The 21,688-nt window shown below is 44.1% G+C and overlaps 1 protein-coding gene across 1 annotated transcript in view; it reads left to right on the plus strand.

Moving 5' to 3' along the window:
* Positions 1-21,688, plus strand: part of NPSR1 (neuropeptide S receptor 1) — a 111,052-nt gene that overhangs the window by 9,935 nt on the left and 79,429 nt on the right. The window contains exon 2 of the mRNA XM_015422533.1: positions 9,106-9,238. Coding sequence (XP_015278019.1) covers positions 9,106-9,238 — 133 coding nt within the window. The remainder of the gene's footprint in view (positions 1-9,105; positions 9,239-21,688) is intronic.

Consider the following 21,688-nt stretch of genomic DNA (forward strand, 5'->3'; position numbering starts at 1 on the left):
AGAGACAGAAAACCGAAGTAAAGGCAGAAGGACTCTGAAAATTGCCTTTTGAAGCAACTAACACGAAGATGCTCAGAAAGTTCTCTCACACAACTAACATACTAACATTGAAGCCGAGACAAATAAGAACTCTACAAGTATATTGTTATATTAACACTTTTATTAATAACATTTAGATTAACATGGATATGATCTCCTCCTCTTGGGTTTTTAGTGTAGTATTGTTATCTATCCTTTATTCTTAGATATTATCCCCCTCCCTTATATTTTTTGTAGTTTTGTAGTCTTATAAAAATAATAATAAAAATATCCCTCCGGGTATACAAAAAAAAATGCACAACAACATCTGCTCAGTATTTTGCATATGCTTGGAATACATTCTGAATAGCTGAGATAGTCCCTGGGGGGGAGGGGGAAGGACACATTTTAATGATGAAATGCCCACGTATGATTCCGACGTGAGAACCAAATTAATGCAATGGAAATTACTTTCATTGGAAAAAAAATGCACAACAACATCTGCTCAGTATTTTGCATATGCTTGGAATACATTCTGAATAGCTGAGATAGTCCCTGGGGGGGAGGGGGAAGGACACATTTTAATGATGAAATGCCCACGTATGATTCCGACGTGAGAACCAAATTAATGCAATGGAAATTACTTTCATTGGGAGGGATTGTTTATCTGCAGCCATGGACTTTCATCCAGAGCTAATTATTTAGTGTTCATGCTCTCTTCTCCTCACAGTCCCTAAGATTTTGTGATAAGCTTATTTCCTAGAGGAATTAATCATTGTTACCCAAACTGGACCCAAAGAAGAAGAAAATCATTTTAAAAGGGTTCCTGAAAGAATTAACGCAGGACCTTGTAGCCTGTGTATACCAGGTAGATCTTGGTAGGGGTACCCCCACAATAAAATTATGAAGAGGACAGAGAGTGATTGCGACACAAATAGCTTTATTGTATACAAAATAAAATAAAAGGAGAAAAGTGTAAAGAACCAAGCATCTGAGAACTAATTCCCTAAGTAATTCCACCAGCAAGAGGGCACCCTTATAAAAGGTAGGAGGGAGGAAACTGGGAAATTTTAGGGAAGGGACATAACAACCTGAGATCCTGGGCTTGAGGTCTGGAGAAGTCCAAGATGCAGAGCAAGGAGAAAACAAAGGAGCCTGCAACACAGTTGCAGGGGTGTTCGGGTAGTGAGAAAAACCTGACATACTTTCCACTGAGTTGGGATGGTCTTTTTATGGGGAAGGGTCCCATAGCCAGACATGGGAACCCACTTTCCCAGGAACCTGGTTGGTCCAAAATGTAGCATTTGAATCTCACTGGCTGGTTTAAAGTCAACTTTGGCAGGAAAAAGTGGGGACAATACCTTGACTGGGCTATTGCGAGCCAAATCTTCATGGGCACAAAGAGCCTTGGTGAGGCAACATGATTAACATACTATAACTCAGTTGAAGTGAGCCAGATCTGCACTGTCACAAAAGTTTGGGTGAGTCAAGATAGCTCCTGAAAAAGGATGGGGCCTAAATTAATGACTTGTGCTCTTCTTGATAGAGTAAAAAAAGGAAAAAGAGGAACCAGGCATTGGTTAACTTCCATAGGCTAGGCAGACACCTCTGGGATATGCCAGGATATTCCAGTATTGAAAAGTCTTTTGTTATTGAGAGTGAAGTCTTACTGTTATCAAGAACCCTGGGCTGGGGGAAATTGCACTTAATCAGTTTGTAATGCTATCACGCCCTGTCTCTTTCCTGAGCTTTCATGGCTGTACCCAGGTGCCTTTATGAGACTCTCCAGGTTTCAGGTCCCCTGGCACTTAGGTGCTAAAAGGGGGTGACAACGAAGTCCAAAATAAGATGGGGACCCCACTAACCAAGGGGGTCTCAGCTGGAGGAGGAGGCGGGGTCCTTACATCATAAAAGATAATTACTCACATCAGGTAAATGCAGCCTCTCCAGATGTTCAAGAACCTTGTGCATTCATGCCTTCAGAGGGATTGTACTGGCTTCCCCACCCCCAATTTCTACGTGGTTTACGAAGTGCTGGATACTCAGTTGTGTGCACATCTCTGCTCACGAGCAACTTGTATGCATGTCAGTTCTTTGCAAAAGGGGACAGTAGGCTTCCCAAGTCCCCCCGGGGGGCGGGGAAACCCCTGCCTCAGAGGCCTGTTCTCTGCCGCCACCGGATTGGGCCCCGGGGGGAACTCCTCCCCGACGTGCGCGTCACCTGGAAGTGACGCGACCACGCCGGGCATGCTGGGGGCGGGGCCACGGCCATCCGAGGGAAAACTCTATGGTCTTAGGCAGTGAATGATTAAAAACCAACACTTTTGGAGATATGTGAAGAAGAAGAGATTGGATTTATATCCTGCCCTTCACTACCCAAAGGTGTCTCAGAGCGGCTTACAAACTCTTTTCCCTTCCCCTACCCACAACAGACACCCTGTGAAGTAGGTAGGGGTGAGAGAGCTCTGACAGAAACTGCTCTTTTCGAAGAACAGCTGTGCCAGAACTATGGATTGCCCAAGGTCATCCAGCCAGGTGCAAGTGGAGGAGATTAGAGTCCGCGCACTTAACCACTACACCAAACTGGTTCATTTTTGCAGACGAACAGAAAAAATATCCATCAATAATTATGGAGACTGAAGACTAAAAGAGAACTTTGCTTCTTTACTTTCATGACGGCTACAATCTATAGGTAGCCCTGCCTGCCATCCTTAAAGATTGGAGAAGGATTTGCTGTTACGCAAAGAGCAAAGACTGAGTTAGCTGCAAAAAAGAAAAGAAATATGACAACCCACAGATAAATGTGTTATGAGACAGATGGGCATCCTGTTTTTACCAAACATCCTGGTAGCAGGCCTAACGTGCTCTCGGTTCATTCAGCAATGAAACGTTTTGGCCAAGTGATTGAACCAATATGCTGGAAATAGAATAGAACTGGGTGGTGTCAACTTGCCTTCATGAAGAAATTCATGGAGAGTACAAGTTGGATGCAAGTGTTTGTGCCATTGTATAACTACTTTAGAATGGTGCTTACATGGTGCCATTGTACTTATAGTAAAGGTAAAGGTTCCCTTGCTCGAAAGCCAGTCGAATCCGACTCCCGTTTCAAAGTCGAAGAGTCAGCGCTGTCCGAAGATGTTTCCCGCTGTCCGAAGACGTTTCCATAGTCATGTGGCCGGCATGACTAAACACCAAGGCGCACGGAACGCTGTTACCTTCCCACCGAAGTGGTACCTATTTATCTACTTGCAATTTCTTGCTTTCGAACTGCTAGGTTGGCAGGAGCTGGAACTAGAGATGGGAGCTCACTCCATCATGCGGCACCCGGGTCTCGAACTGCTGAACTACTGACCTTCCACAGCCTGCAGTTCAGCGTCTTAACCACTTGAGCCACCGCAGCTCCATCATTGTACTTATACATGGTGGTATTTCCAGTATGATGTTCTCACTGTAGATCCATTCCATCCCTTTTCATTCACTTAATTAAATCTTGGTCCTGCTTTTTCATATGGTTCTTGTTCATATGGTTCTTGCTAATTGGATAAATCCTGCAGTAGTTCATACTTTTAGTCTATCAAATCTAGTCTCCCCCACCCCTTACATTACATTATTCCAGAAGAAATGTCCTCCTAATGTGAGAGTATCAAAAGAGTCATGGGTGGCTATTATTCATTAAAAATACCCGTCTGGTCACAACACAGGAACAAATTGTGTAAGAAAAACTCTTAAGTAGGTAAGAGTATTCTGAGAGCCAGTTTGGTGTAGTGGTTAAGTGCATGGACTCTAACCTGGGAGAACCGGGTTTGATTCCCCACTCCTCCACTTGCACCTGGCTGGATGACCTTGGGCAAGCCGTAGTTCTGATAAGAGCTGTCCTTGAAAAAGAGCAGTTTCTGTCAGAGCTCTCTCAGCCCCACCTACCTTACAGGATTCTGTTGTGGGAGGTGAAGGGAAAGGAGTTTGTAAGCCCCTCTGAGACTCCTTTGGGTAGTGAAAAGTGGGGTATAAATCCAATCTCTTCTTCTTCTTTATATGTGAAAGGGCTGCCTGCCTGAATTGGGATGTAAAAATATTTGCATGAGGAAGCATCTGAGCTCTGTCTAAAGCTGAGAGTGAGCAGCTTTTGCTGGATGTGTGATTAGAAATATTTCAAGCCATTTGACCTTCAGAAAAGGATGTAATGAAAAGCATTAAGTATTTGGTGTTATGGTTTTAAATCATCATTGTTGTCATGGACAGATCACTGTTTATTTGGGTTAGATATACCAAGACTCTTCAGGGGTAGGGGAATCTATTAAAATGATCGGAGCCACGTGGATCTAAAATGGCTTTCTCATGGCTCCAGGGTATTTTCCTTTTGATATGGCTGGTGCACCTGTCAATGTCCTGATTGACCTCTGGAATAAAGAAATGACCTGGGTGGTTGACACGATTGCTTCCAGGTGCTCTCTCTCAAGTGTTAGAGCCCAGGTAGCCCTTTGGTTTAATGAGGGGCTGCATGATGAAAAGACAAGGGAGATGGTTAGCGCAACTGTGGAGGAAGACTTGGGATGAACCCGGTAAGACATGGACAAAAGCTCATTGTAAAGTGTACTTTATGGTGGTGATGGTGGCAAAGAAACAGTTTATTCAGTCTGATCATGTGGATAGAGTCCTTGGAGTTTTGACGCCTACCTACAATCATCTGCTTGCATGACCCTTGCCTTGCCTGGCTACTTCAATCTGCTGGGGCAGTTCTGGTTCACTGGGTCCAAGAGGTAGTCAATGCCTCCTTTAGAGAGGGGTGGTTTTCCCTGCCTTGAAACAGGCTGTGATGCTTCCACTTTTAAATAAGTCTACCTGGACCCAGAAGACCTCAGTAACTATCGACTAGTCTCAAATATTCAATTTTTTTAGCAAAGTGATTGAACGAGTGGTGGGTGGACAGCTCCAAGCTTTCCTAGATAAAGCAAGTTATTTAGCAAAAGCTCATTTAAAAGTATCCTTGATCACCCTGGTGGATGACCTACACCAGGAGATGGATGGAAGAATGCTGTTGATTCTCCTGGAACTCTCAGTAGCTTTTGATACCATCAGTCATGGTATCCATCTGGACCACCTTTCTGGGCTGGGATTACGAGACAATGTTTTGCAGTGGTTCTGGTCCTACTTGGAGGGTAGGTTCCAGAAGGTGATGCTGGGGGACTGCTGCTCAGCCCCTTGGCCTTTGGGGTCCCACAAGGCTCCATCTTGCCCCCTGTATTCTTTAACAACTGCGTGAGGTCATCCAGAGATTTAGGCTGGGTTGTCACCAATATGCCGATGATGCTCAGCTTTTTCTCCCACTTGCAGTTGATCCCAGGGAGGCTGTAGAAACCCTGAACTGGTGCCTGGGGGCAGTTTTGGAGTGGACGCAGGCTGAAGCTTAATCCTGACAGGATGGAGTACTACTGGTGAGCAGAAGGTCTGACAGGATTTAAGGTGTCACCCATTCTTGACGGGGTTGCACTTCCCCCAAAGAAATAGGTCTGTAGTCTGAGGGTGCTATTGCACCCAGGCCTACTGCTCGATAAGCAGGTGGCAGCTGTGGTCAGGGGCGCCAGGGAGCATCTTCTATCCCCTTCTGTTCCCATCTTTCACCAGAGAGTGAAGACTATCTTTTGTTTATTTCACTGGCATTCCCTCAGTGATCCCTCCTTCCTGTCCAATGTTTTAATTTTTTAAAATGATTTTGTATTATTTTAGCCTTTGTTCTAATTGTTTTAAGATGGTGTCATTGCTGGCGTTAATAGTTATCAATATATGGTTTCATAATTCGTTAGCCCCCCCCCCCCTTCTGTCCCTTTTGAGGGCAGACAGGTGTGCGGTGTAAATTTTGGAAAATAAAAATAAATTGTAGAAGAAGAAGAAGAAGAGAAAAAGAGATTGGATTTATACCCCGCCCTTCACTCAGAGTCTCAGAGCGGCTTACAAACTCCTTCCCCTTCCCCTCCCCACAACAGACACCCTGTGAGGTGGGTGGGGCTGAGAGAGCTCTGACACAAACTGCTCTTTTTCAAGGACAGCTGTGCCAGAGCTTGTGACTGACCCAAGGTCACATCAGCAGGTGCAAGTGGAGGAGTGGGGAATCAAACCCGGTTCTCCCAGATTAGAGTCCACGCACTTAACCACTACACCGAACTGGTACAGGATGTTTAGTAAACCACTTACATAATCTTGATCCCAGATGGGCTTTTCACATTGATACTGAAAACCGGGAAAGTAAAAAGGTGTTTTAGAACGGCCCTGACCTGGAGAGGCCCAGCTAGCCCAGCTAGCCCAGTCTGGTCAGTCTTTGGATGGGAGACCACAAAGGAAGCCCGGGGTCATGACACGGAGGCAGTCAATGGCAAAGCACCTCTGGACATCTCTTGCCTTTGAAACCTCGTGGTGTCAGCTATGACTTGACAGCAAAAAAAAAAATGTTTAAAATGACTGTCTGAATTTCATTATTGCTTTGAATGACTTCACAATTAGGGTTCTCATTGATGTTAATAGCATTTCTGCTGGCAGCCAGACGTTAACCTGAAAAAGCAATGGTAATTACTAAAGGACATTGTGGTACATGCACTTAAAGGTAATTGGAACATGGGCTTTTGTGGTAATTATTATCCATGGACCTATCTCATTACCCATGCCTACAGCCTAGTTCTACCGACTGTTACCTGTCTAAATGAGATAAAATATTACTTCTTCAGTTAGCGGCACGCAGTTGATGATGTGACGAACACATTTCCATGTGCAATATTTTCCTACACAGACACCAGTTCAGGGTAGGAAAACTATTATTCCTCTGTTTATTCCACTTACATCCCACATTCTACCATGTAAGCATACAATTGGGTGCACAGTGATACACCATTTCGGAACACTAAGGGAATCACGTGACATGGATAAAAACTTTAAAATTAATCTAAAGTAATAAAGCTAGTCCTTGTCAAATCAAATGAGCACAGACCAGAAGCATCAGATTGTATTCTTCCTCCTCTCTGTACAGTTGAAAAAGAAAGGCCATGGTTCGCTTTCTAAAAGCCATCAGGGAGTGGACAGTAATAATATCGGTACTGACAGTAATCAGGTTGGACTTGGAGCCAAAGAAGGTTTTCATTTTGGTTTTGGTTTTGACAGTCTAGATCTGCATTCAGATGGTTCCCTGGTCAATATTTTTTTGCAACCCCTCCCACCCCCCAAAACTGTAAAGATTAATATCTGTCGCCCTGGATAGACTTTCCTGTTTACCCCCTGCATGCACAAGAATGCTTCTACTTCATGTATCAAACCATTTACCAGTGGTCACTATAGGAATACACAAAATATTTGACACCAGAGGCTGTTTAGTGGAAGGGTTTTAAAGTAGGTTTTCTACTAGGAAACTGAGTCATTTGGAATTTGAAACATTTTTTAAATATGCAAGTTTTCCTAGGCAGATGACTTGCTTAGAGCTAAAACGGGGACATGGGCAGGCGCCAAGATCTACCCACAAGATCTGGGAGTCCTTTCTTCAGGTTTTTTCATGAAGTCCAAACGTCTTCAGTCACATTATCTCTACGCTCGGAGCAGTTCCTTCCCAACCATAAACTCTTTATCAGGGGAAAGGGGAACTTGGCGTGTAACTCAGCTTAGGGTGGTACTGGAGATCTCAGTACGAAGTGTTTCGTTTTCATTGTGTAACTGATAAAATTGCTTGTTTGTTGAAAAGAAACATACAACAAGTTGTTGATACATCACACAACCCACTCTTTGGATGCGACTTCCCAGAAAACAGTAATATAGCAGAGTGATTTTAATCAACAAAGGGGGAGTTGTTACCAAAATATTTTCCTTGTAATGAAGAAATTCTTTTTATGTAATTCTCTACCGCACATCTCAAAGTGTACGTGAAATCCAGAATAGCATTGTGATGTGATATAATTTGAAGAATTTGATGTGGTACCAAAGAAAATAGCGATTCATTCACGGGCGAGCCAGTGGGTGTGCAAGAACCAAGGACTTCAATGATCAAAGCTCTTGGCAAGCCTTATGTATATAAACAGAGATTATGCAAAAGGAGCACTTTGAGAAACCAAAGGGAAGAAACCATATGCACATGCCCTGCATATCTCCAGCTGTCTTGGGAATTTTGACTTTTTCTTAGAGAGAAATCTTTTCTTGGCTACTATGCCTTTGAAACTCTATTATCACATTTCCGCCGGCAGGAAGTTTGGGCTAGTGCAATGAGAGCTTCCAAATCTTTGCAGAACTGAATTCCAATGGCAAGCCTTTGTAGAAGCATCATGGATATGAACCTGCTGTCCTCTGCTTTGAGTGATGAGGAATCACTTTGTTTGTACAGAGTTTGTTTGTGGCAGAGGCACAGAGTTATTGCTGAACTGCAATGCACCTGGATCCCCAGCTAACATTGTGTGCGATTGGAGCCAGAGCCTGCAGTGAGTTCCTCAGCATTTAGCCTCCATGTGTGCAAGTCCTTAGGATGGATTGAAATAAAGCTGAAAATTGCCCATTATCAGGTTGTTTCTGTGCGCATACTTATGTAGTCTTATGGTGATTGATGGTAGTTTCAGTCATTGCTAAGCACTGCTCCTGCTTCCCTCTAAGGTGCAAATCATTACTGGGCTTCAGTTCACTTCATTGTGGAAGCTGAAATGCAGCTCACTGGACTAAGTATAGTTGAGTTGATATGGACGGTGTAATCTAGACAAGTGAGCAGATGGAAGACTGCTGCATGCCCCACTGTGTTTGCAAAGTTTTTCTCCCTGCATAAGAGGTGTTTGGTGATGTCTATCAAGGAATCTGAAACCCGAACCTGACAATCATGGCATGTGGATTTCCTGCATTGTGCAGGGGGTTGCACTAGATGACCTTGGAGGTCCCTTCCAACTCTATGATTCTAGTATGATTCAAAGTGCAGGGGAAATGTTCAGGAAAATGTTCAGGACATTCTACAAGGTGGGAGCCACCACAGAGAATGCCCATGAATGAACAATTGCCAATGCTTGTTTTCCCCACAGTTCAGTGCTGGGCCATAACTAGATCCTTCCACTGACCAGCTTCTTTTTTCTTTCCTTACAGACAGAGCAACTGATTACCCTTTGGATTCTCTTTGTCGTAACAATTGGTGGGAACTCCATTGTTCTGCTTTCCACCTGGAGGAGGAAGAGAAAATCCAGAATGACCTTTTTTGTTACTCAGCTAGCCATAACAGGTAAAAAAGGTGCTTAAAGGGGTATGGGATGGCTGGTTTCTTTCTACTCCAGCACAAATGTTAATGTGTAATTAAGAATTCAGCAAACATAGCCCTGACCCAGATAGCCCAGGCAAGCCCGATCTCGTCAGATCTTGGAAGCTAAGCGGGGCTGACCCTGGCAAGCACTTGGAAGGGAGACCTCCAAGGAATAGCAGGGTTGGGAGGCAGAGGCAGGCTATCAAGCCACTTCTCTGAATGTCCTCCATGCCCCAGTAGGAGTTGCTAGACGTCACCATGACTTCCAGGCACAGGTGCGCGCGCACACACACACAATGTAAAAAAAAATTCAGCAAATGTTTACCATTGTGAACTGTCTGTTTCAGCTAATCAGTGGCACCTGGTAAAATGAAGCAGAGGGTAGTAAGAGGCTACCATCACTGGATGGTAGGGGAGGGACTGTGGTTCAGTGGAAGATAGGGTTGCCAGGTGCATCTTCATCCCCAGCAGGGGACTTTGGGGGGCGTTCCCGGAGGGGGCGGGGCATCCCCAATGTGATGTCACATTGGGGACATCCTGGCTCCAAGCCCCACCCCTGTGGGGACGGTCCTGCCAGCTGTGAGCACTTTAAGTCCCTTTAAGTGCACACAGCCGGCAGGACAGGGCCCCGTGTGCCCCATCTCCCTGTGGCATTGCTGCTCTGAGATTGGGTGCACAGGGATGGTCCCACCAGCGGTGTGCACTTAAAGGGGTCCCTTTAAGTGCCTGCAGCCAAGGCCCCCGCCCACCCAGAGATTGGGTGCATGGCCCGCAGCTGCCCCTCTCCCTCCTCTCTCTTAAGAGAGAAGGGAGAGGGGTGGCTGCAGGTGTTGGGGCTTTGGGGCGGGGCTTCCCCTGGTGGCCAGGTGGCAGGGAGAACCCCCCAAAAAGTGGGGAATCACCAAACTGAGGGGTCTAGCAACCCTAGTGGAAGAGCATCTGCTTAACATGCAGGAGGTCCCCAGTTCAATCCCAACTCCCCACCATCTCCACTTAAAAAGGAGCAGGTAGTAAGTGATGTGAATGACCTCAGCCTGAGACCATGGAGAGCTGCTGCCAGTTTGAGCAGACAATACCAACCTTGATGGACCAATGATCTGGATTAGTATGAGGCAGCTTTATATGTTCATGCGCTCCAAGCTGAGTGAGATGGAAGACCTCATGCCCATATTGGTGGGAATTGAGTGCTGGCAAAAAGAGCAGTATCATACCTACCTGTCATGGCTGAATAGTTGTTGTTACCACTTGACATGGACTGCAAACTTGTGGTCAGAGATAGAAGCAACATATCTGAGACAGAATGGAATGCCATGGCTCAATGGTTGAATATCTGCTTTGCATGCAGAAGGTCTCCGGAGCCAGTCCTTATAATCTCTAGTTTAAAAATCTGAGGAGTTGGGAAAGACCTTTCTCTGACATAGCTTAAGACAGCTTCATGTGCTCGAGCCCTTCCTTGCCATGAATATGTGATAATGTATGAACTGGGCTATGTTGTAGATCCTTCCCCTAAGAGCTCATCAGACAGGCTTATTTGTGAGTGGTCTGGGCTGTACATTCCTTTCATTGCTGCATGTGTGGCCACACCATCAACCCCAAAAGACCATCCTTGACAGGGTGAGTTCTGGACTGACATGCTGCAGTGTGAAATGATCAGTCACACAGTGTGAGGTAGTGCAGTGTAGAGGTTAAAGTGCCAACTCCTTGTTGGAAGATCTGGGTGCAAATCCCTACTCAGCCATTTTAATGTTAGGCTTCCAGAGACTGCCAAAATGGCCCCCTCCCCACTTTGTTCACTAAAGCATTAAAGGGAAAAATGTTTTCAAAGCTTTAGGCTTCCCTTTCCAGTGTCTCTCCCCCTCTTTACATCTCATGTCAATTTCATTCCAAGCTGACCATCCCCCCTTTATTTTGTTTGCATGCAGCACTGAAATCCTTTTTTTCTTTTTTTGCATTGGGGACACTGCTCTTTGCCTCTTCTCCAATCCCCCTTTCAAGTCAATACCAGCAGGGAACTACACCTCGCACAGCTCCTTTTAAACTCCCCCCCCCAGTCATTTTTTTTTAATTCAGCAATCCAAGACTAGCAATAGTCTCAAATCACTAGACTCATGCCGCTTGTAAAAAAAATTAAAACAAAGGGAAAATGGAGCTTATACAATGATTAAAGGGGGAGGATGGTGGAAGGTGCAGAGTGGGCAGAATGACCTCGGTGTGGGTGAGGAGTGACCTTCAAGGGGTGGCAAAAGGGTGGCGTTGGTGGGGAAATCCAAGGGAATCTGTATGCTTTTGAGTTACTTTCAGCTCGGAAGACAACAAGGGGAAAATTTGCAGAAAAGCACTCTCAGAAAACCCGGGGAAAGTGACCAGTAAGTGAACTGAGCGCTGAAGGGAGGAAAATAGATGCAGAATGACAAAGAAACCCTGATGGACATGCACGGTGAAAGCAAGGGGAAACACCTGTGTATAATAGGCCCCTGTAATACCCTTGAGGGGTCATATTGCAATTGTGCGGCTGAGTCATTCCATGACTGAGTCTATTTTATTTATTTATTTATGCATTGAATTTGTTAATCACCCAATCCCTGCAATGCAGGGCTCTGAGCGATGTACATCATTAATAAAAACATCAAGATAAAATAATTAAAACATTAATACCATATTCCAAGCAAGAAGATGGTGTATAATAATTGCTCCCATTTCAGACTGCTGGCCACTTCATGGGCAGGGGATAGGAGGGCAAAGCAGACATGAGAAGCAACTGGAGCATCTAGAAGGAAAGACATACAATTTTTTTTTTTAATGTTGACAGCTCCCCACTAGAATGAATAAATCATTCTTAAATCCAAGAACTATAGTGCAACTCTGAGCCAAGTTACACCCTTCTAAGCCTATGGATTCTGGTGGATTTAGAAGGATATAACTGTGCTCAGGATTGCACTGTTGTTATTCTGGTATCGTCTTGAAAGATGTGCATCGATAGCATTTTCAGCACGAACTGTATGCCTGCAGTAAGATAAGACAGTGCTGCTATTCTCCTTTATTTGGGGGGATGTGCCATCGTTGTCCTTTCAAGAATCAGAGCCAGGCCACTGTGCAAATTACAAAAAACAAAACAAAACAAAAGAGAACCCTTCCTTGAGAGAATTCAAAGTTATCTTTCATTGCAAAAGGCAGCCGGAAGAGTCTGAATGGGGGAGAGCACGATCATATTAGGTCAGTCAGGTTAAAGACATTCTCGCTTTCATTTCTGCTTCAAGTGTCGGAATCAGGTAATGAGAGAGAAGGGTTTCATTCTGGAAGTTAGATTTCCTATGCTCAATTTTTTCTCAGGAAACATAAATTCAGGAACTATCAAATTTGGAATCATCATATCAATAATGATATCAATAATCATATCAAGGGATGTGACCAGTGAAACGCGATGCCTCCATGGTTACGTACAACTTGTGACTAACTAATCACAGCCAAAACATAGGAGAGTTGTCCTTGCACTGGGAAATCTGGATGAACCTTCACTCCATCCCTTTACCTACAAAAAAACGTAACAATCCCAGGAAGACCTGAGTTCAGGCTCCATTTATAATTTACAAAATCGTGGTTTGTTGCAAACAACGTGAGGACTTTGTAACACATGTGCGTCCGGAATTACGCACCTCCCAGACACACACTGGCTCTTTTCTGTTTGTGACCAAAGCTATTGGCTCCATTGTAAAAAATCATGTTACTTATGTGTCTGCATGCCAGTTTAACAATAGAGCCAATAGTGGGGGAGCTTGCTGACACGAAAATGGCAAGTCTACATCAGGGATACCCAACCTTTTTGGAGCTACAGGCACCTCTGGAATTTTGAAAGGGTGTGGTCACCACTCCTAAATCGCACAGGAAGCAGAGCCAAACCCAATATGGCTGCCTCAGGAGGCAGAGTCGAACAGAATACAGCCCTCCTCAGACCTCCTGGGAAGTAGGAAATCCTGAAGGAGGGATGAAACCACACAGTGAATATCGGAAGTCCAGTTGCTTACCAGTTCTCCTCATCCTCCAGTGGCAAACTCTTTCATTTAAATGAGGGGAGCCAGTAACAAGGCCTACCTTACAATAGCCCCACCCACTTTTTGAAAGGCTCAGGAAGTGTTGAGGGAAGTACCCTGCTGGGGAACTGTGGTCTATACTTTACCAAGAAAAGGCATTGCTCAGCCTAACCTCTCCCACAGAAGTATTGAGAGCATAAAATGGAATAATCCTGTGCATCTTAGTCTATGGCTGTGGTCACACACATTAAATAATCCACTTTCAATGCAGTTTCCAACTGGATTTTTACTGTGTGAACTGGCAAAATCCAATTCAAAAGTGCAGTGAAAGTGGATTATTTAGTGTGTGTGTGTCCGCAGCCTATGATCCACAAAGGAAAGACAGAATAATCAGTGCAGCAAAGAGAGGAGCTATTTACTGCGAGTTGTTATCAGTCAATTGTCTATCTCCATTGGTGTCTGGCCACAGATTAAATTTCTTCCAAGTATCCTGGGAATTCAGTGTGACTACTTTGGAGTGTCCAAGGGAGCCTTGCATTTCTTTTTCACAGTCAGCAGATGTCTGTGCTCAATGGGACTGAGAAAAGTTTTAAAAGCAGGTGGGTTTTTTTGGGTTTTTTTGTTTTTTTGTTAAATAAAACATGGTATGACACCGCAGTCCACTTCCCTCCCTTAGAGGCAATATTTCCCCCAGGTTTTACTTTCCCTTTTGTGACTGAGGTGCCCTAGTTGTCTGTTTTCCTCTTTCATGAAGAATTCTGGCTGTCTCACTCTGTCATGGTATAGAACCTGAGGTAAGGAATGGGATCCTCCTTTAACTTATATGACTTAAATGGCTCCCAAGAAGTTTTTATATTCCAAATTAACAAAATATTTTATTCAACACAGAGGGGAAAGGTCAGGTGAATTCAGGGGTAAAATTTCTGAGGTATTTCAGGTACGTACACAGACTTTAGTTCTTATGTTTCAGGTTAATGAGAGTTTCTAAGCTATTCAGAGTTACTTAAAATCTTTGAGTTGAGAGGCTTTTGTTCCAGACTTTCCCAAACACTCCAGCACTCTTTCTTTGATTATTGTGACTCATTTGGTAACGCTTTTGGTTTCCAGAGGGCTGGTGTACTCTTTCCAGTACCCAAACCCCTTCTCTTGAAAACCAGCACTACTCTTGAGGTTTTAACTGACTCTTGAGGTCTCCAAAGGCAGTTTCTAACCACACCAGACTAGGGATCTCTGCACTCTTCAGAGCTAACCTCCTGTTTGACTGGGTAGGGAATAGAGTCCTTCAGCCACTATTTATTCTTCTCTTTTCTAACCCTCAATTTATATGAACTTTTGGGGCAGCTGCCCCCTTTTTAGAGGGTGAATCCTTGTCCAAAGACCCCTAGCCTAACTTGCCATCAGATTTGCTTTCTTCTTCTTCCTTCTCATCCTCAGCTGGTTCCCCGAGCTGTGTTCGCAGAAAATCACGTGCCTTAAGAACAGAGTCAATCTTTTCTTTTTTATCGTGAAGTTTGAAAATGATGCATTCTGGGATTAACCATTTGTAACTGATGCTATTTGTTTGTAGAAATAGGATTAGTTCTTTATCATTCTTTCTCTTCTGTCTTATATCAAATGGGATGTCGTTTAAAATCCTGATCTTGTTGTTCCCCATTTTCAAGGGAGTTTCTGTAGTTGCTTTCAAAATAGAGTCTCTCACATGTCTCTTCGAGAATCTGACTACTATTTCCCCAGGCAGATTATTTTTCGTGATGTATGAGGAACAGGACCTATAGACCACATCCATCTCACTGTAGAGGTATTCTGCTGTCAAATCTGTCCTTGGGACTATTGCTTCACTCAGCCGTTGCTTCAGATTCTCTCCTTTAATTTCCGGGACCCCTTGAAACCATAGGACCATATTCGCTTTCTCCATTTGCAACTGCAAAAGTTGTGACTCTTCCATAGCTTGCTTCATTTCCAGCTTTTGCACCTTTTTCTTAACTTTTTTAGTATTGCCGTCCATTTCCTTCACCTTCTCCCCCATTTGCTCCGTTGCTTTTAAGGATTGAGTCAATTGTAGCTGCTGTGAAGCCAAACTTTGGCCAATTACTGACAGTTGTTGCTTAATATTAGTCATCTCATCCAGCAGAGGGTGCAAGGAATCTGCCAACATTTTTGAAAGCTCAGTGGTCTCTTCCGTTCGAGGACTACCCACTAGTTTCGCTTTCAAAAGTTTTTCTTTCTCCGGTTTCTTCCCCGCCATCTTTTTGGATTTGTTTACTTATCAAAAAGTTGCTAAAGTCTCTGATATTCACCCAAATGCTTCTCTGCGCTCTGGTAAGTCTCTGAAAACAGTTTCAAATGCTTATTTTTCCACTCCCCCCTCTTTATTCGGTGTTTTCGTTTATGCATTTGGGAGGGGCCCCTCCCCCGCTCACTTTCCATCGCTCTTTAAGGGGGGCAGCTTTCTTTTTAAATCTTCATGCTCGCTTCAACCTGACTCACAATTTGTTGTTGGCCAACCGGCCTTGCTCGGCATTGGTTTTTTTCACCCGATCTCCAATGCTTGTCCCGGTCAGCAGCACTTGTACCATACGGTAACTCAGCGGCAGGACCTTCGGGGTGGAGGAGTGCCTCAATTCTCCGGCATCATGCCATCGAAGAGGTCACCCCTCAAAAGCCCCCTGGCTAGGAGCCTTTTACCAAGGCTCCAGGGGGGTCACGACCCGTCGCACCCCCTCCTACACGCTGGTGTGCAGTTTGCATCCCCGGGGCATCTGGGAGATGTGTCTGCCTGCGTGTCACCTTAGACTGGAAGTCAGCACTTCTATGCTTCTTAAAAGAGCAGTCCATCACACATGGACCTTCAAAATCTGCAACCCAAATTTAAACACATTTGCTTGGACAGTAGTCCTCTTAATTTCGGTACAACATCCCCTGCAAATAAATATGGTTTAGGCTGCAGCTTGAGTGCTTAATTCAGATGCATCAGTCTTTCCCTTTACTTCACTAGAACTTCAAAATCTGACTCAAGTCTCAATGAGAAAGGCAGACTATAAATAGCATAAATTATAAAATAAGTAAAAATAGCAGTCTTGTTGTTCAGTGCTACCTTGGACAGTCAGCACACATGATCCCCAAAAAAGCAAAGCTGTTTCCAGGCTTAACTGGCATTTGTTCTGCAATGCACAAAGCCAGCTTCTGCAATGATTTGTTCATTTTTTAACGATCTTCTTCACCCAGAAGACTGTCGTTACAAATAACATTAATTGTTTTAATGGAAACAGTTTGTTTGGGAAATCATGATTTGGAACGATGAGACTGTGGCCACATTCAGGACAATTTAAAGAACCTCTAGTCAGAAATGTGCTTCTGATTATTGGTGCAGGGCACAATGGGAAGGTGCATCGTTTGGCTTTGGTATGTGTTGAATGCAGACTGTACTGAGATCCCCACATTAGAATCACCAATCAACGTCACCTTTGAATTAATTTCTGAATCTCCAAGTTACCGTTGGCCTGCGCCTTGGGAGGAACATAGCAGAGATGACGGTATGACAAGTGCTGAGCTGATGCAGTCATTTGCACTGTTTCTAAGATTATGGTCAGGCAATTTTTCCATTGATGGAACCAAAAAATGAACAGTAATTGAGATAAAAAATTGCCATGGAAGAAATCGCTGATACACAAGCCCTGCTTTAATAAAAGCAAGTCAAGCACAGAAGCAGGTGTCTGCCTGCCTAGTTTGGCTTGGAATAGGATATTGCTGAGGGAATAACTCTTCCCATCCAGCAAGTGGTTTCCACCTCCAGCACAGCAGATGTAGAAACACTCATCCTCGTTCCTCACCTTCCAGCAGCTTATTCCTCCCTTGGATACTGGTCCACAGCTGACGTGGATGTAGAGCACATCAGAGATGGTGGGAAATTCAGGCTACTGGCAGCTGTGATGCAGAGCTCTCAGAGGGCTTTGGCTTTGTGTACGGCCTAGCAATGTTACGGCTTGTCAGATATGGTTTCCATAGTGATACGAGAGCTGATTATCTGGGGCTTTGGAAGATGGCACTATTCAAGTGGGGCCAAGAGCAGCCTAATCCGTTAGGCAGCAATATGGTGGGATGGTCCTGCAATGATTACAACCAGTTCCAACTTCCAGATGTTCTTACAGCATCATGGGATGAGCCACGGGAAAACCTGATCTTTGGCTTGCTTGACTGCAGCTTGGCACCATATCCCCACATGCCAACCTGTGTCAGATTGGGAGGCTTTCAATTGGAGGTGAGGAAGGGCAAGAAATGTAGTTGCTTGGATGACATTTTGGCACGGCCAATGGCTTCACTCTGGCTTGTGTCCTACTTTTATTTCCAAAAGCAACATGATAGAATCATCATTAATCGTGGTAAAGGGTTTTATTCTGTTTTGTTTTTTTGTGGTCTCCGATCAAATAGGTATTTGCAATGGAAATCAGAACCAGGGGGATTCTTGAGGCTTCCCGTTCTTTGAAGAGCTATTGTCACCCCAAAACCCTTCAGAGTTTGCTACGGCGAGTAAGGAGGAGGAAGCTACTAACAATGCCATCCTAAGCAGACTTGAATGGACATAGAAGGATGCAGCTCTGCTTAGGAGGGCTAATGGTGCCTATTTTCCAGCGCTTTGGAAATCCAATCAAAGACATTCACCATTACAGTATCTCTAGCTCAGTAGGAGGCATAATTATCCCCTTTGCCACACGAACGGTGCCTCGCTTGCCAAGTGTACTCTAGAGGTAACAGATCAGCTCATTAGCAAAACAACATTAATTATCTTCTCAGTAGTCATAAATTTTACTCTGGAGCCTGCAGATCTGATTCTTCTAACTAGACCCCTCTGCATGTTGGCATATCATGTGTTTCAAGGGCAACAGGAAACCAAAATAACCCCAGAAAGAACTCCTCCAGCCAGCTGCACAGGCTGCTGCCAGTGGTTTACCCTGTAGGTTTCGAAAATGAGGTTTTAGTCCCTGTGTCCCTACTGGTTGGAGTAGGCTTAGTATATTTATCTAGAGTGCTTCTTTGGCTTCCAGAGATACCCCTCATTAGCTGAATGTGTTCCTTGTCAGTCTTAATGACTGCTTGGGGACTGGAAAAATATCTGCATGTTCCTGATCAGGATTTATCAGGAGGTGGATTAAGTGATTGACAGCGCAATCCTGCACAGTGTTACTCCATTTTTAGCCTGATGGTTTCAATGGCCTGTAACCAGAATAATGCTTCAGAGGATTTCAAAGGCTGACACGCCAAATGGATGAGGCTTAGCTGGATAGTTTACATGGTCCTCATCAAGCTCTGAATCATACAACTAAAAATACTTAAGTGTTCTGAGAGGAACACTAAGTGCTGTTTACCCTCCTGTGAACACTCTCTACGTGGTCAGTTTCCTGCACAAATAAGTACGCTACAATTGAAGTTCATGCTCATCAAGGTATTTTAGTTACATATGAAGCAACATTGGGTGTGGGAGCTCTAATCATGTCAGTATGTCCATCAGTCTTCCTTAGCTATGAAAATACATGTGCTAGAATGCCCCATGACAAATGAATATAGTACTTTTCAAGACCAAAATGAGTAACGTTTTCAGAAGTAGAAAAGCTCTTGGTAATCAGAATACTAAACTGCAAACATTGATGATAATTCAAAGTGTTTGATTGTAGAAGTGCTATTCAAAGAGATTGTTTCAAGGGGTAGAAGTGAAAATAATCATGGGGCTGTACTTTGCTATTGAATCTCCTCTCTCTATTCAATTTGGGCTATTGCCTCACATAATCGATGGACATTTTCTACACCCACTAATAGCCACCAGTGAGCAGAAGCAGGCTATGGAGGCTCCCATCACAGTGTATGGGATACAATGGTCCCGTTCACATGAGGGGATTTGGGCCGGGAGCGGGACGGTTCGGGGGCGGAGCAAATGGCCGCGATCACACCACAACATCTGGGAAGCGTAATGCTTCCGTCCCCGAACTGGCCCATCCACGCGATAAACCGCTTCAAGTTGGAACCACCTACCGAGGTGGTTCATCCCAATGGTGCGCCGCAAACCGGGAGTCTGATCGCCGGTGCATCCTTGCGCCGGCGCGTCCTCGGCTCCTAGGCGAACTGCGCATGCTCCGACATGTGCAGTTCGGCTGGCTCGCTGTCCGATCTGTGTTTTCTCCCCGGCGTCTGATCGTGCCGGGGAGAAAGGCGGCGCGGCTAGGGGATCCGTGGGATCCCGCTGCGCCGTTTCAACTTTGGTGTGGCTTTTAAAAGCCACACTTTTTGGCGGCTTTTCCCCTGCCGTGTGGCAGGGGCCAATGAATGCCTTCCTATGTCTCTGACAATTAGATAACCGAGCCAAAATAAACAATCTAATTTTCTCCCTGATTTAATTTGACGGCTAAAAGTCGCTTTCATGCTGCATATGTGCTAAGAAGTCTGAAGACTTGCACATGTGTGTCATCAACACGGATAACAATGCAGTGGGCATTTAGGGAGTTGGAGCATAACTTCCCTATGACAAAAGGCTGAAGAGTCTGGGACTTTTCAGTTTAGTAAAGAGACAACTAAGGGGGGACATGATAAGAGGTTTATCCAATTATGCCTGGGTGGTGGAGAGAGTTGACAAAAATATATTTTTTTCAACCTCTCCCAAAATACTACAACTCAAGGACATCCAATGAAACTGATGGTTCAGGACAGACAAAAGGAGATACTACTTTACACAGAGAGTGATTGAAATGTGGAATTTGTTGCCAGAGGATGTAGGGGCCACGGGAATAAACAGCTTTAAAAGGGGATTAGATAGATTCATGGAGGATAAGTCTGTCAATAGCTACTAGCCATGGTGACTGAAGGGAACCTCCACATTCAGAGGCACTAAACCAATGAACTTCATTGCAACCCTGGTCTCCCCAGTCCTAGTCTAACACGTTGATCGTGACACCACATAAGGAGTTAACAGCAGGCTGTGGTCTGATACGTCACAATATACGTAAAGATTTTCCAGCCATACATTCACTATGTGGCCTTCAGGTATAGGGAAGGGTGCAGGCGGGAGACAGGTATGCGGCAGAGATGGAGTACGTTGGAGAGTAATGCTGGGGTAGAGGTCAGAGTACCACAATTTGGGGAGGGCACTGGCCATCACTGGGAGCAGAGGTTTATTTTTATTTTATTGGGTTTATCTCCCGCCCTACCGCAAAATGGACTCAGGGTGGCTCACAACAAAAAAAGAAATTTCAAATTTATTTTTCTTAATTTTCAACAATGTTACAATTTTTTTTCCATTTTCATAGATTACATAAATTACCTATATTGATAAGAGTCTACGGGTCTATTACACACATTCTATATACTTTTTGTTTTCTATACATAATTAAATTGTATCCATTTATAGATTATTATCTTTACCCTGCAACATTAAACATTAAACTAAAATTATCCATTTGCGCCAATTCTAATAGTTTAAACGTTAAGTCCTCTTTGGTGGGTATTTTGTCCATTTTCCAATTTTTTGCCACTAAAATACGTGCAGCTATTATAATATATACTAATAGATATTCATCTTGCCTTGAATAACCCTTTGGTAAAATATTCAATAAATAAGTTTCAGGTGCTAACACAACATCTAAGTTCAAAATTTCTAGAATAATTTTATGAACCATTTCCCAATACTTTTGTATTTTACCGCATTTTCACCACATGTGGTAAAAGGTCCCCACATTCGATCTACACTTCCAACAACTATTAGATGTACTGGAGTAACACTTCGCAATTTTATCTGGCGACCAATACCACCTGTGGAACATTTTATAAATATTTTCCTTATAGGATATGGCTCTCATATATTTAGCCGTTTTCCATATTATGTCTCATTGCTCTATTTCTAATTTATTTCCCATGTCTTGCATCCATGGCTCACAACAAAATTTGATAACAATACATAGAATAAGCAGATTTAAAAAAAATAAAAACATTCAAGCGATCACATAATGGACAGTAAACAGGATGGCAGAACCATGTACAAAAAAAAATTCAGGGCAGTCCATTTAAAACTTCCTGCAGGATGATCAGACTGACGATACTCAAGACAGTACTGTGGGCAACTCTGTGGGCAGGGGAGGCCACAATGGCCTGAGATGCCTGCCACCTCAACCCGAGGTCTGGCGGAACAGCTCCATCTTCCAGGCCCTGCAGAACTGTAGCAAGCCCTGCTTAGCTTCTGAGGTGTGGGGAAGTATGTCAGAATACGTGGTAAATTGTACTCCATGTTAGGGGATGTAAGGGCAGGGGATGTGACATGGAGCTGCCATTTCAACAGTAGTCCTGCTTAGCTTCTGAGGCGTGGGGAAGTATGTCAGAATACGTGGTAAATTGTACTCCATGTTTGGGAATGTAAGGGCAGGGG

This window comes from Gekko japonicus, unplaced genomic scaffold (assembly GCF_001447785.1).
Source record: "Gekko japonicus isolate JY-2015 unplaced genomic scaffold, Gekko_japonicus_V1.1 scaffold1355, whole genome shotgun sequence".
Classification (NCBI taxonomy): Eukaryota; Metazoa; Chordata; class Lepidosauria; order Squamata; family Gekkonidae; genus Gekko; species Gekko japonicus.